Below are 15,147 nucleotides of genomic sequence, written 5' to 3'. Positions count from 1 at the left end.
GTCATGATGTGATTTCGAAAGCAGAGCTTGTTGCTAGGCAACAGAGCAGCTCCTCTTTCAAGTTTCCCCTGCTTGTTGTTGTATTTTTTTAAACAATCAGGTCAAAGTGAAGCTCATTGGTAACCACGGCAACAACCTCATCATCACCATTGCCCAGCCTCCGTTTCTGCTGCTCCGTCACGGGTTGGAGACAGTCTTGAGAGGTGTCCATGTTGCATGGGAAGTAGCGGTCCTTGTCACGATGTCATTTCCTGCTTCTTCCAACCACAGAAGTAAGCATTCCTCATCTGTGGTTCTTTTTTCCAGGCCATCTTTCTTTTCCTCTCAGCCCGCCTCTTTGTGTGTGCGCGTGTGTTAAAGTGGAAAAAAAATGAAAACATCAAGTGAAGAAAATGACAGGGGGGAGAAGCGGTGGAATGATTACAGGCCTCAATGTTGAAACCTTAAAAGTCAGCAGACGTTATTTTGGGCCGGGGCCTCCGCCGAGGAATGCTGCTGGTTCTGCTGGCTCACACCCTGCGACCATGTGACCCATCAGTCATCACTGATGAAGAGGCAGTTGTCATAGTAATCAGCACACACCCACGCACTCATACACATTTTATTATCTTTGCATAAACCTAATATGTTTTTTGGACTATGATGATGATCGAGGATATGCCTGAGTCAGCAGTCGAATCCAAAAGGGTGGTTTGAGTTTGGCTGAGACAGAGTCATGCTTTCCAACTCTACAGTCAAAAGGTTGCTGGTTTGAATAGCAGCTCTTTAGTCATTCCAGTTTTGCTTTCAAAAACATGTTATCAAGTTAGCTTTAATAAAGACCCGAAATTGTTCATAGGTATAAATGTGCGTGTACTATTTGACATCCAGTCCGTTATTTGTTGGAAAAATGACAAATAATCCCTTTGGCACAGAGAAATCTAATACCATAATTCAGCAATTACCCCTCTCCCCCATATTGAAGAACATTAATCTTCTAATCTTAGCAAATAGCCATGCTGATGAATATGAAGCAGATTTTAGCATCTTAATTAGCACCTAGTCTCTGAATATTAATGAGCATTTATCCTATTAGATGAGTTGACCAAGGACTCTAACTTGTCAACAAGGATGAATTTGGTGTCAATGTTTGTCATGCATATGCACCTTGACATTTACTGGTGTCCACAGACCGCATGTGCGCTGACATTTCCCAATGAATGGTCCAATTTTTATCGATACATAATTGCCCTGCCATTGGCTGGGGATGAGGGCATTATTTGTCCTTATCCATACTCTGCTTCATCTGACCAAAGATATCAGCATTCCAAGAAAGTATCATCTCACTCAGTCTGGTCAGAACTAAGGGTAAGGGTTGTTTGAACTAAATCCATCTTGGCTGCACACAAGTCAGGGAAATATACCATCCATTATTCACTAATTAGGTATAACTTCAATCGGTTCAACCTTTTTATTTCCATTTGACTCTGAAAAAGTTCTATACACTGCACAGCCACTAAGGGGCGTGTTTGACATAGTGAACTGGACTTGTAATATGCTGCGCTGTAATGTGTTGCTTTCTGTCTTTGGTGACATCATCACTATTTATACACTTTGACCAAAGGTCTTCTGCACCTTAGGAACCATATATGTGTCCATCCATCCATTTTTCTGTCCTCCTTATATATTCATGTGTGATGAAAGTGTGTGTGTGCGTGCGTGCGTGTGTGTGTGTGTCGTCCATGTTGCTTTCTCCATCCAAAGTGCTGCACCAATCTCTCCCTTTCGCTCCCTCTCTTCACATCTGCTTAAAGAGGGGGAAAACAGCAGAATCTGGATGGAGCGTACCATTCACTCGCAGTTTTGGGGGGGAGGTTCTTTGCCTTGAAAGTGACGTGTTTAAGTTAAATATGACGTCACTTCACGCAAGACACATGGAATGTCGTATTGCAATTTATCGATCATTAAAATAGTATATCATGAAATATGTCTCAGCAAAATAACTTAACTCCCCCTTGTATGAGCAGAGGAGTGGCATGTTCCACGGAGAGGGGGGGGGGGGGGGGGGGGGCGCATACACGCACACACACGCGCTCACACACATACACACACAGAGCCGAGCCGAGCCGAGCCGTGCCGAAGCAGGTTGAGTGTGAACGAGCAGGCGGGCCGTCGCTGTCTATCTCTCTCCTCTGGATTATCCGCCCTGTTGTCGTCGCTACCGGTACCAGTAGCCCCGGAGCCGTTTTGCGATTGATCTCTGCCGTACCGGCTGGTCTCGTGCAGCCTTCATGAGAGGAGAACGCAACACGAGACACTTTGGATTCACGAGCTAACTGGACCTCCAACCCCCCACCCTCCCTCCTGTCTGCTTCCAGGTACGTCCGCTAACTCATGGTGGTGGTAGTGGGAAAGGGAAAGGTTGGGGGGTGGAAAATAGAGGGAGGTGAGGCGTGGGGGGGTTGCATTGGATGACGGTGTCTCGCTTCCACGCGCGCATCCACGCTCATATTGTGCTGTGTTTTTGTGCGCCTTTTTTCACCATTTCCCCTCCATTGCATTGGGAAGCAGAGGAAGGGAGGCGATTAACCCAGGTGGGGCTGCTCGCTTTGACCCACGACACGCGGAACGTTGGTGTCCTCGTGCCTGGTGGGGGACGGGGCACCCCCCCCCCCCTTAAAAAAAGGGAGGAGGTTAAAGAGACCATTAATGCCTGTGCGAGTCCGTTTGCTGGGATAAAAAGGGGGAGGTATCTGCGTGTGTGTGTGTGAGGAGTGGGGTGGTGGGGGGTGTCCTCCAAGCAGAGGGACTCCAGACACTGATCCATTAAAGAACAAAGGGGGGGTCGAGGGGTTGGGGGAGACCAAGGCTTGGTCCATGTTTGTCATTCCACCTCCATGTGCTGCGGGAGGGGAGGGGAGTGTTGCGGCTTATCAGCGATCAATAAAGTCACGTCACATCGCATTGAAGTGTTGAATGAAAACGGATTGCCCCGTGAAGGATCCAGTCGATCAATCAATCAGTCAATCCATCAATTCATCAATTAATCAATCACTAAATCAACCTGTGACTCCACTTGGTGATCATCGATAAAGTGACTGATCACGTCTGACGTCACCAACAGCGATCCATTGAGCTCAAGGAAAAGTCATTTCTGGTTGAGCCACGGACGGATGCATGGTCTGTGGTGGGAACCTGTGTGCTGCATGATGTCATCATATTGCTTAGTTATGAATAATAATTATAGTATAGTCATTGCTACTTGAGTCTGTCTTGATCAGAACATGACACTGCTCATAAAAATAGGAACAAATGTCCCTGTTATCATTTCAAACCACGCGACTTAAGCAGTTTTGATCAACTAAATACATGTGCTCATTTATAATAAGCCTCTAAGTTGTGGACATTGCAGTATTTTTTTTTTTCTTCTTCTCCACAGTCTCTACTTGGCTGCGGTTGCCGTGAGTCTTTTTATCCTGTATACACACATGCAGTCGATACACACATACCTTACATGATATAGTAGTATATACATGATATGCATACTGTATAAAATACATATAAATTAAACTTGGGGTTGATACACATGTTTTTTTTACTTTTTATGATTATGCCAATTTGTAATCATGGAATGTAACAATTGTAATTGTGATTCAATTGACATTTTTTGCACTGTTTTGTCTTCATTTCAAAGCATTTCTTGGCGATCGTTGTTTGTGTGTTCATATTTTTTGTACAATATAATAATAATAGTAATCATGATATCATTATTGTTATTATACATAACCTAATATTATCTATTGATCGCTCGACCAATGCATGCAATGAAGTGATACGTTTTGTAGTCTGTGCATTACTGGAATGCTCAGGTGATGACATTTTTGACTTTGTGCTGCCGTTTGCCTCAAGAAAGGTTGCAGTAAAGTTCGGGAAATCGGATGGGTTGCCAGGTTTCCGTGGTTGATAAAATGCAACAGTCCTGACTCCCAAACTTAGCCATTTCCCGCTAGTTGTTGTTCCAGATCACCCATTTTGTGCGTTACGGGTCTGGTATCACAGGTGGACAGGCTCGTCGGCAGAGATCTGAGTGGCTAGCCGAATTAACCACGAGTTGGGCGACCTTACTTTTGTTTACGTTGCCCCCGCTACCTGCGCCTCGTTCCAAATTTGTCGCTTCCCCCAAGGCGGGGCTACAACCGTCAGCCCATTGACCGATGAGGCGGCTTTGGCTGCAGCTCTCAGTCAAGTCAATGGAACTTGGCCAGAGTGCACTCGGGAACATTTTTACCCCAAGCTTCAATATTTAGGAATATGGTTTTTAGAATCTAGGAGACTCAGGCTGGTTGTACAACCTATAATTCATTTCAGTCGCCTCATTGTGGAATTTGGGTGCCTACGCACCCAAATTGGGCTCAGCGTCGAGCCCGCCTTAGCATGGTGGGGTGGCAAGCAGCCCGCCAGTGCTGGGGGGGGCGCACATAAACCCATAATTTCAGTTCCGGTCAGCGGTAGTCGTTCAATTTCTGGCGGTGGCGGGCGGTGCAAATTTGATGTTGGCTTTCACTCAAACACAATTTTTTCCTCGGTTGGGAATATACTCTCTGAGATTGTGGATGGTTAAAAATTGTGTGTGCGTCCCGTAACTTCTGGAAACAAGTAGCCACTAACCTAGTGATCAAAGCAGTTAATTGTCAATATCTGCTTGTCATCCATTACGACATTCAACTCTATATCTGCACACTAAATAGTCCATATATGATTCATTCCAAGGGGGTGGGAAGTCAGGATTTATCTCACTCGGATTTTCCCAGTTCCGACCTCAAAGCGTTCAACGCGAATGTCAACAACAAAGATAACTGATTCTGATCGATTGTTAGTTGTTCTCGTTTATCACAATACATTTTGACCTCCAGCAAGCCTTCTTCGAGAATTTTGTTAATTAATACAAATAAAGAAATTTGCTAAAAAATAACTTCAAAGTATATCATTCACTTTGTTATGAGTGCTTTTTGAACGTTATTTTACACCCTGTCTTCGAAACGATCATTAGCCCTCATTACATTGAAAAACCTCTTGCACGTCTTGGGAGCTTGTTGCACTGCTAACAAGTAGAATAACTTGAATCTGTGACTACAAGAGCAACTGGCTTTACTTATTTATCAAACAACATGACAAAAATGTAAAAACATAATGTGAAATAAATAATACGAAATCAATCCTCCTTCGAAATCATTCCTCCTTCACTAGTTGTGTTGGATACAGTCAGCGCTACCCAGTTAGTTGTTGCTGCCAAATATATAATTTACCAGGTAACTCATCCGGCTGCAAGCATAATCTTCACATTGTACAGTTAAAAGAAAAAAAAAATGTGCCTTGAAAATGACATTTTAATAATGTCCATCATGTTTATCATCTCTTCTTACTCATTCACCAGCTTACCTAATTAGGGAAAATCCTACTTGAGTAGCTCTTGACAGAAGACAGAGGATGGAAAAATGCTGAGCCTTCTCGCTGGCACTGTTTATTGAATCTGGAAACTGATTGGTTCAAATTGGTAAAGAAAAAAACAACAACAGCCTTTTCTATTATGTCTATTTGGCATTGTCCCGAGTATGAAGGCCTGGGAAGATTTGATAGTTATGGCAACACATAGAATCTGAACATGACTTGAACCTGGAAATATATAGATTCCACATCATGTAAGTTGTCTATGGAGGTTTCTAGTATTTAGGCTAGCAGAGAGGCTTTGACGTTCCGCCAACCAAAGGTAACCTGGCGCCTATTGATTGGAAATTTACTGCATGTGATTGTTTGCGTGTGTGCTGTCATGATGACATTTGAGCAGTGATAATGAGATTTCCTTTATCTGCTCGCTAGAATGTTCATCATCTCATTATTAAGGGGAAGATGTCACTGCAGTTATGTAATATCGATTGCATTTGTGTGCATTTGTTTTCTCAACCGAGAGCACATGTTGCAGGTGGCTGGGGTCAAAGTTCATCTGGTTGCATGCTTATTGTCAGTGCTGTGAGACTTTTAACAATTCACACACATACACATACTGAAGACAGGATGTGCTGGACAACTGAAAGGAAACAATCATTTGGCCCTTTTCTTTTCCGCTCTTCATGAACCTTGACCTGCAACGGGACTGTGTGTGTGTGTGTGTGTGTGTGTGTGTGTGTGTGTGTGTGTGTGTGTGTGTGTGTGAGTGAGTGAGAAAGAGAGAGAGAGAGACAGCTTTATTATTCAAGGAGACATTGTGCATTTTAAGAGTTCTTCATCTGTGACATTTTTGTCAAAATACGTACCACAGTTATCATGAATTATTGACAATTGTTTTTAGCATACAGTAATCACCCACATATTTGAGCTCAACTATTCATAAATTCTCATTCTCATTTCTGGAGACCCTATCCCTGCCCCTTTATGCTGGAAAATCTCACCTGTTTGTAGTCTTTGTGCTCTTTCTGAAATGCCACCAAAAAGCCCCATCTAATTGGGAATGTGGTAAGGAATGATCTCGACTGAAAGACAAGCTTTGTCTGTCAAACTAGCAGTTTATTTTCAATTTTAATGCCGTGAGATGACTTTGAAATGAAATTGTCATTTAGGGGGAATTTGTGGTACATTATGGCTTTTGAAATATTGATATGAGCAATCATCAACATTTGTGGAAGGGAGTTTTTGGCAGGTTTTCACAACTGCTACACTATTTGTAGCAGGGTTTAGTCTCAATATTTTGCCATGGGTAAAATTGGCTCATTTTAAGTGCAGGGAGTCAAGCCAATCACAGCAGAAGTTATCTCAAGACCCTTAACACATTGAGCAGGTCAAGAACCATACTTTTAATACATTAAATAAAACCAACGGAATCCCACATGAGCAAGCACTTGGCAACGAAGGAAAGGAAAAATTCCCTCTAAGGAGGAAACCTCGAAAAGAACCCAGGCGCTGTGGGGCGACCGTCTGTCTCACCCAGCTGGGTTAAGATGTTAAATACGTAGTTGTAAGCGCGTCATCCTCACCATAGCCAGCCCAACTTGAATACATTGATTTCTCCATGATGTTTTCACATTATTTTCTATAAATGATATTTGCATCACAACGTTAGTGCATTTGCAGTTGAAATTGTTCGTTCAAATGCAGCAGGTAACTCCCAATGTTATTCCCAATGTATAGGAATATTAACTTGAATATTGGCTAAATGTATTTTGTGTGAAAGGAAAGCCCTGCAAGCTGTAACAAGTTCACAAATTTGAACACCTGATACTCACTTCTCACACCAACTGGTGTGTTGAAAGTCATTTCCCCACAAACTCGAGTCGCCAATCACAGCCAAGCACCGAACAAGGCTTCTACATATTCTTAGCATCCAATTTGTGTCGAAAAAGATTATTTTATCTTTGGGCTATATCATCCAGCCATCGGCATACTTATTCTGTATATATGCTCAAAGTCAGCACACCCATCCTGGATTGATGCTAACAGTGTGTTGTACTGATGTGCTTGTATTGTGTGGGTCTCATTTGTTGACCTTAATCATTCCCTTGCTTACTGATGCTATAGCAACAGTTGCTAGGACTTCCAAACAACAAGATCACTGTAAAAACATCTTTTTAACAATTTGCGCTTCAAAAATGGACAAAATGACATGATTCTTAGCATTTATTACATATACGCATGATTAGATCTATTATAGCGGTATTAAATAATACCATTAAAAAATATATCTATTTTTTTAATGACCTGGTCTGTTGGTCCCATTTCTAAAATGTCTAATTGAGCATTAAAGTTTTCCCAAGCCAACCTCTGGATTAAAGCATCAGTAACAGATGCAAAAACAAGCCACAAGCTAGCAAGCTTATTGTCTTAGCTGATGCGCTAGTTAGCATATGTACGCCGTTGCTTCCTGCTTGCATCGCCGTCGACATGATTAGTGGTTAATGAGACGGAATCCACCACCATGCCACCTTAATAAAGTTTTGGTCCAGCGCAGCAGTCATGGCAGCGCACACACATTGGCGCACACACACACACACTGAAGCCCAAGAAAGCAGTGAAAGATCAGCACATTAACTAATTAGCCTGCCGGGCTGAGGGGAACCCCAGAGAGGAGGGGTCGAGCAGATGGACCTGTGTGTGTGTGTGTGTGTTTCTGAAGTGCTCTTCAATTTCATTTGACCATCCATCAACCTCCAGTCACACTTGTTATTTGTGTAGTATGTATTTAGTCACATATAGCACCTACACAAACAACAAATTCTGATGTAAAAGAAGGATGGATGCTATTACATTGAGTTGGATGTTTTTTTTTTTATGATTGCTCACTGTCACTGCTACTAATGCCGACAATCTTTTTTTTTTTTTTTGCAGTCATGACCTGTTGAGCCCTCCTTCCTTTCCCGTCTGGTCCATCTCCCACCATGCTTCCCTCTCCTTTCCCCATCCTCTTGCTCCTCCTGCTCTCCTGGCCACGCCTCCTCCCCTGTGCTCCGGCAGCACCGCCTGCCCCCCTGGTGGCGGCAGGTGGCAGAGCGGCGTACCGGGTGTTTGACACCTCCCTCACCCACCTGACCGTCCACAAGAGGACAGGCGAGGTTTTCGTGGGAGCCGTCAACCGAGTCCTCAAGCTGTCGGCCAATCTGACCGAGATGAGGAGTCACATGACCGGACCGGTGGAGGACAACGCCAAGTGTTACCCCCCACCTAGCGTCAGGGCCTGTGCTCACCGGTCTGTCTCACCTTAAGGGCCACAATTGTCTGTGTGTCTGTGTATTTGTCTGTCTGTCAACTGACTTGTGTATTTCTCCAGCCTGGACTCTTTGGACAACGTAAACAAGCTGCTGTTGGTGGACTACACTGGTAACAGGCTGGTGGCATGTGGATCCATCTGGCAGGGTGTGTGCCAGTTCCTCCGACTGGAGGACCTCTTCAAACTGGGGGAGCCTCACCACCGCAAGGAGCACTACTTGTCTGGTGCCAGAGAGGCTGATGGCATGGCAGGTAGGTGCCAGCAGCTGTCAAAACGCTGTTTGGGTTTTGAAGCCAGATCAGGGGCAAGTGTCATGACTGTCTTAAAGGACTAGGCAAAAGAAACAGTGCAGCGTGTAATCTACAAAAACTCAGCTGGTATAGGCTCCGACTCACCCGCAACCAATCAGCGGAATAGATAATGGAATCAAGGCGGAATTAAAAGTCAGTGAAATCAGTAGGTGACATCAGCGAGTGCGGTCACATTGGCGGATAATGGTAATGAACTGTAAATCACGATTGAAGGTCGGCTAGGATAAGCCCGTGTGTTGGTCAGCAGGTGTTACCATGGTAACTATAACCCTTCTTTCTAGGTGTGGTTGTCGGTGAGGACGACTGGACCACTGACCCCAAGAGAAAGAAAACGGCGAAGCGAGGCAGTCACCTCTTTATCGGAGCCGCCATCGACGGAAAATCGGAGTACTTCCCCACGCTGTCCAGCAGGAAGCTGGTGGACGACGAGGAGAGCGTTAACATGTTCTCGCTGGTCTACCAGGACGAGTTTGTGTCATCGCAGATCAAGATCCCTTCGGACACGCTGTCCCTCTACCCGGCCTTCGACATCTACTATGTTTACGGCTTCTCCAGCCGCACTTACGTCTACTTCCTGACGCTACAGCTAGACACACAGCTGACGCAGATGGATGCCGGCGGGGAGAAATTTTTCACCTCCAAGATTGTGAGGATGTGCTCCAATGACACAGAGTTCTACTCCTACGTGGAATTTCCTCTCGGATGCACCAAAGACGGTGTGGAGTACCGACTGGTCCAGGCAGCCTACAAACAGAAACCGGGACGTCGCTTGGCTCAGGCACTTGGCCTGTCGGAGGACGACGATGTTCTGTTTGTCATCTTCTCTCAGGTAACCTTTTGCAGTGATTGTCAAAATGAGGTTTGCGATGTCTCTCTAATGCTAAACAGTTTGTTGTTTGTGGCAGAGTTCTTCGCAGTAACTGCTTGAAATTGTAATGCCAACTTACTTCAAACATACAAGGACAAAAATTTTTTTTCTTTCACCCATTTAGTTGTAATTTACATTTAAAGGGGAAGTCAAGTCAAACATTTGATTTACACTATTTTTTTATGGCCCCACTTGTCTAAGCACACCATTCTGGTTAATGTTGTGTGTTCATATGAATTAAGTAGCAAAAATCCACCCGTTTTTATCCATTTCTGGGGGCGGCCATTTTGCCACGTGCTGTCAACTCAAATGAATGAAACTGAAATGACGGTCCCAATTTTAACTATAAGAACAGTTTTATTTAAACATGTATTTTGAGATAATTTATAGTCATTACTTTCAACACATGTTAATTGAATCATTATTTCAGTACAGTTTTTCATTTTCCTATATTTAAACGCATTCAAATCTTCAAACTAGGCATAATGTTAGAGTACAGTGGCTTACAATGATATTCCATGTTAGGTCTGTCTCATTTTTAATGAACACTTTGGCCTATCACACTTTTAAATTCGAATGTCGGACATTTTAGTGGTGGGACGTGGAAAGTTATTTACATATTTGATTGCCTTGGTCACGCTTCACCTCCAGATGATGTCACTCCATTTGATTGGTTGTTCGCACGTGTGTACGTTATTCAGGGTCAGAAGAACCGCTCGAACCCCCCCAGAGAGACCCTCCTGTGTCTGTTCACGCTGCACGACATCAACTTGGCCATGAGAGAGCGAATACGCTCTTGCTACCGTGGGGAAGGCCGCCTCTCCTTGCCGTGGTTACTCAACAAGGAGCTGCCCTGCATCCATACAGTAAGTCACGTCATATCTCATCAAACGACACTCCTCTTAAAAAAAAAAAAAAAAAACAATGTTAGAGCTGTTGTATGTTGTTTTTTTGTCAGCCAAAGCAGATTGGAGACGACTTCTGCGGTCTGGTATTGAATCAGCCACTGGGGGGTCTGCGGGTCATCGAAGGAAGTCCGTTGTTTGAGGACCGCACGGAGGGTATGGGCGCCGTGGCGGCGTACACATACGGCGAGCACACGGTGGTTTTTGTGGGGACACGCAGCGGCCAGCTGAAGAAGGTGAGTTCTTTTTTGGGGATTATAATTTTGATGGATTTGATGTATTCAACTCTAACCACACTAGTGACTAGGCCTGAGTGATATGGCCTTAAAATAAAAAACCTCAAAGGACAACGAGGTTATTTTCCTTTATGGTATTTTCCTTAGTTTTCTGATACCAAACAAGCTTTGAAACAGTTTCTTTTTTGAAACATTAACTTGGATCAGTATCTCCAGATTCTGTAGTACAGCGGCCTCTTCAGATCCAAAATGAGCCTACTTCGAGTTTTTCGTGATATGAGTCATCATTCAGATAAACATTTTTTTTCTTTTGACTTGTAAGCAAAATATTGAAATAAGAGCGCAGTGAACTCAACTCAACTCGCCTAACAGCAAACAGCAGTTTGGCATAGTGAACAAATCTTCAAAAGAAAAAAAGTGGCTTCAAACTGTTTTAATGATACTTGCAGTTAAATGTTTATTGTTATATTAAACCAAAAACAAAGAGAATTATCGTGTATTTAAAACAACCACATAGCATTGCCTTTAAGGTCGCCTGCTTAATGCTAACGTTAATGGGAAATACCTTAGACTGAGCATAGCATCAATGTGGTGGTGTTTTATTTCCTGTTTTAATGGCTATTTGAACGCAAACAGTGCAGCAACACATATAGACACACAATATTACAATCTCGTTGAACTACGGAATCTGCTAAAAATGACATGAATGAATAAATTATACTGCCAAAATAAATCCGATTACTACTAGTGTCACAGTGGAACAATGGACAAGTTCTCTTCACAACACCAGATGTTTGAAAAATCCACAAGACTGAACGTGCATGTGCGCAGCTCCCGTTTCCTGTGTGTGCGCAGACCGCAAAACAAATGCGCCAACCCATCTTGATGTCAGGTCTGGGAGAGTGGGGGGCATAGGAGACAGTAATAGAGTAACTGAATTTGATGGAGAGATAGTGAGAGAACTCAAATGTTGGCTGATTGGCTCTATGAGTGTGTATGTTTGTGGGAGTGTGTGTGTGTGTGTGTGTGTGTGTGTTCACACATCTTTTCAAAACAAACAGCACAGGGTAGAGAGGAGACACGCTGTACTGACCACACACACACACACTCGCACTTATATTTGCAAAGGGGAAACGGGGTGAAATCTTTCTCGTATTTCTTATTTGATTGATGTACATGATGATCTGGCTGTCATGTGACTCACGACATGCGCTGAAAAGTTGTTGGTCACTAACAAATGTTTACCCAGCACAGTGTGTGTGTGACTGTGTGTGGGTATGTGCATATGTGTGTGCGTGTCTTCTTGGCATGAGTTAAACTCTCTCAAAAACATATCTGCAGTACACACACACTCGTGCACACACACTCACTCGCATGCGTTCTTTTCACCCCCCCTTGGCACGTTCTAGTGGTCTCTTGTCCTTCCACAACAATGTTCCAAAACCATAAATATTGTCCCCAAGGACTCACATAAAAAACACACACAGCCACAAAAGTGTGTGGTCTGACTAGAAAAGGACGCATTTGGTGCTGTGTATGTATTTGTGTACGCGTGTGCATGCGTGTGGTCAAAGGGCTGACACACCCAGTCTAAATGCGAACATGGGAGGAAACCCACTGTGGGCCTGCCACACGCTAGTATCGCGGATGGCGTCACTGCGCTAATGTAGCCAGCTACCAGCCCAATGGAGCTAGCCGCTAGACTAGCTTTGATGGAAACAGACACACAAAAGGAAGCAGAATTTGTCGTTACAAAATCGAAATCTTAAATGAGCCATTTCTTTGGCAAAGGACTATATTTTTTTGGGTCAAAGCTAAATCAACAAACAAAGAACATTAGTGATGTACTTTTAATCTTATAGGCAAAAGGCGTAGCCGCAGCGTAACATAATTCATTTCTGGTTCAGCGAGAAAGTTTGCTCCCCACAGTCCAGACCCTTATTAATTTACTCGTTATTTTGCCGTGCAAAGTTGGTTGTTCTCTTACGGTTAACACGGTCCCAGCCATTCATTCGGGTGTTAAATGCGTTAGCCGTGTCAATCTTAGGTTATCTAAGAGATTGGCATGGCTTTACTATCAGGTTCAGATTGGGACGGGCTTTGAGTGGCGCTTGTGTTATCATTTTGGTTGCTAAATGCTATCTCGCTTAACAGTTCAAGAGCTGCATCAGATACGGCAACTTTCTCGCTCCCATTCTCTAGTGATGATATGAAATGCGTCGATGCTTCCGAGCTTGTCTCGAGCAAGAGTGGGCGTGCCAAATTAAGCCCCCTGATTCAGAGCGTGTGTCCTTTCCAAGAAAAATGTACGCGGAGGGAGGCCTCAGATTGTGCAGATGATGTCATTCAGCGTATTGTTACTTCATAATTACTGGAGACCTCATGCCACTTTGCGGGTTTGCCAGCCTTCATAACTTCCAAAACCTCCACAAATGTGGGATGGGGAACAATCTGTAAAAGCTGCCATACAAGAAAACCAATGCTGGTAAACTCATGTTGCTATTTGACTGAATTCAATCTGCATGGTCACGTACATATGTTGTAATTCGTAATCCATTTACTAAAATCCCATCCTCCATTCTGTGTTTGTGGGTGGGATGTCAAATGTTAAATATTTATCAAGGGGGTTTTACTGTCTAAGTGCTGAAATAATAAACAATAAATCTTTTGCTGCCCTAATGTCATACAGTATACAATAATGTGTTTAAATGGTAACCATTCCATTGTTTGTATGTGCCCCACATCGGGAGGCGACCATTCCAGTGTGAACCCAACCTCAGATGATAGACCAGCTAGGCTCCAGCGTCTTTAACCTGGAAGAGTGCCATAGAAAATGGATGGTGTGTGTGTGTGTGTGTGTGTGTGTGTGTGTGTGTGTATATTTTTGACAGAAACCTCTTTGTTTCTAACATTGTGTTTCCTGTTCCCATTGTGCATGTGGATGGATGTATGTGCGTGGATGGTGTCTCAGTAAGTGTATAACTTAGCGTTCCTTGAATTCCCCGCTGGAACACACATACACTCGCGCAAAAACACAGAAGGATTAATTATTATTCTGTTGCCATGGAGACGATGGGAGAATTAGCGGATGTGTCAGTGAAGACTCTTCACATTGGATCATGTTCTGTGGTCTCCACATGTTACCATAGTAATGATGACATGTTGGAGACAAAAGTAGCTGTCAGCTTGACTTTTTTTCCCATCCTCAACATCCCTGAAAACGCACACATCTTTGCAAGTACACAAGTATGACCAAGTGACACAAAATTGGATGACCATGTTTATTCAAATATAGTCTCATGGATCCATGCAGAAAGTCAAACAACCATTTTGATTTGAGGTAGCTATTTTTAGACAATTTGTACTTTTGCTGTGAAAAGGGGATTTTTAGGACCTGTGAATTTTTCTCCAGTTTTCTAAGGATGTATTCTTTGCATCACGTCATGAACAGGCGGGTTGAATTGGCAGATTTCTCACTGCAGTCCTGTGTTACACACGAATGACAAACAACTTCACAAAAGCTGAAGTGGCCATTAGAGCAGCACTAGAAAAAAGTGCTTCCTGCTTACTGAAAGGCGTTTAGAAAAAAAACAAACATCAAAAATATACATACTATTTGTTGTGTGACTTGAGGGTGGGAAAGCATCAGTTGGTGGTCTTGTTATTATCCAGAGTGCATGTGTGTGTGAGTGTGTGTGTGCACGTGCGTGTGTGTGTGTGCACGTGCGTGTGTGTAGGTGTGTGTGTGTGCGTGTTAGGGGGATGGGAATGGGTTAATAAGCTTAACAGTCCCCCCCTCATGTCACCCCTCACTGGCCTTCCTCCTTCTCGTCTTCATCCCTCAGGCTCTGATGGCTCAATGAACAATGTGTAGTGTGTGTATGTCGGCAAAATTCACACACACAGAATTCCTTGTTTATGTCCATCCCTGTTTTTCCTAATGTGGTTTTCATGACAGCCGTGAACTGTGTGGTTTTTTTTTAAATTACTTTACTGAATTTAGAGACGAATCATAAATGTAATCTGAACTTGTGTATTCAAATGTTTGAAATTTTTCAATTTCAAAATTAGGCTGGTAAATGATTTATACAGT

At 43.4% G+C, this 15,147-nt stretch overlaps 1 protein-coding gene across 1 annotated transcript in view; it reads left to right on the top strand.

Moving 5' to 3' along the window:
• Window positions 1-2,109: 2,109 nt before the first annotated feature.
• Window positions 2,110-15,147, top strand: part of plxna3 (plexin A3) — a 32,000-nt gene continuing 18,962 nt past the window's right edge. Inside the window, exons 1-6 of the mRNA XM_085912092.1 lie at window positions 2,110-2,357; window positions 8,356-8,713; window positions 8,795-8,985; window positions 9,327-9,874; window positions 10,615-10,779; window positions 10,872-11,054. Of these exons, the coding sequence (XP_085768218.1) occupies window positions 8,406-8,713; window positions 8,795-8,985; window positions 9,327-9,874; window positions 10,615-10,779; window positions 10,872-11,054 (1,395 nt within the window). The 5' untranslated portion in view covers window positions 2,110-2,357; window positions 8,356-8,405. The remainder of the gene's footprint in view (window positions 2,358-8,355; window positions 8,714-8,794; window positions 8,986-9,326; window positions 9,875-10,614; window positions 10,780-10,871; window positions 11,055-15,147) is intronic.

The sequence above is a fragment of the Syngnathus leptorhynchus genome, chromosome 1 (assembly GCF_054491065.1).
Source record: "Syngnathus leptorhynchus isolate UIUO chromosome 1, UIUO_Slep, whole genome shotgun sequence".
In the NCBI taxonomy this organism is placed as follows: Eukaryota; Metazoa; Chordata; class Actinopteri; order Syngnathiformes; family Syngnathidae; genus Syngnathus; species Syngnathus leptorhynchus.
This window is presented reverse-complemented; position numbering and strand designations above follow the sequence as displayed.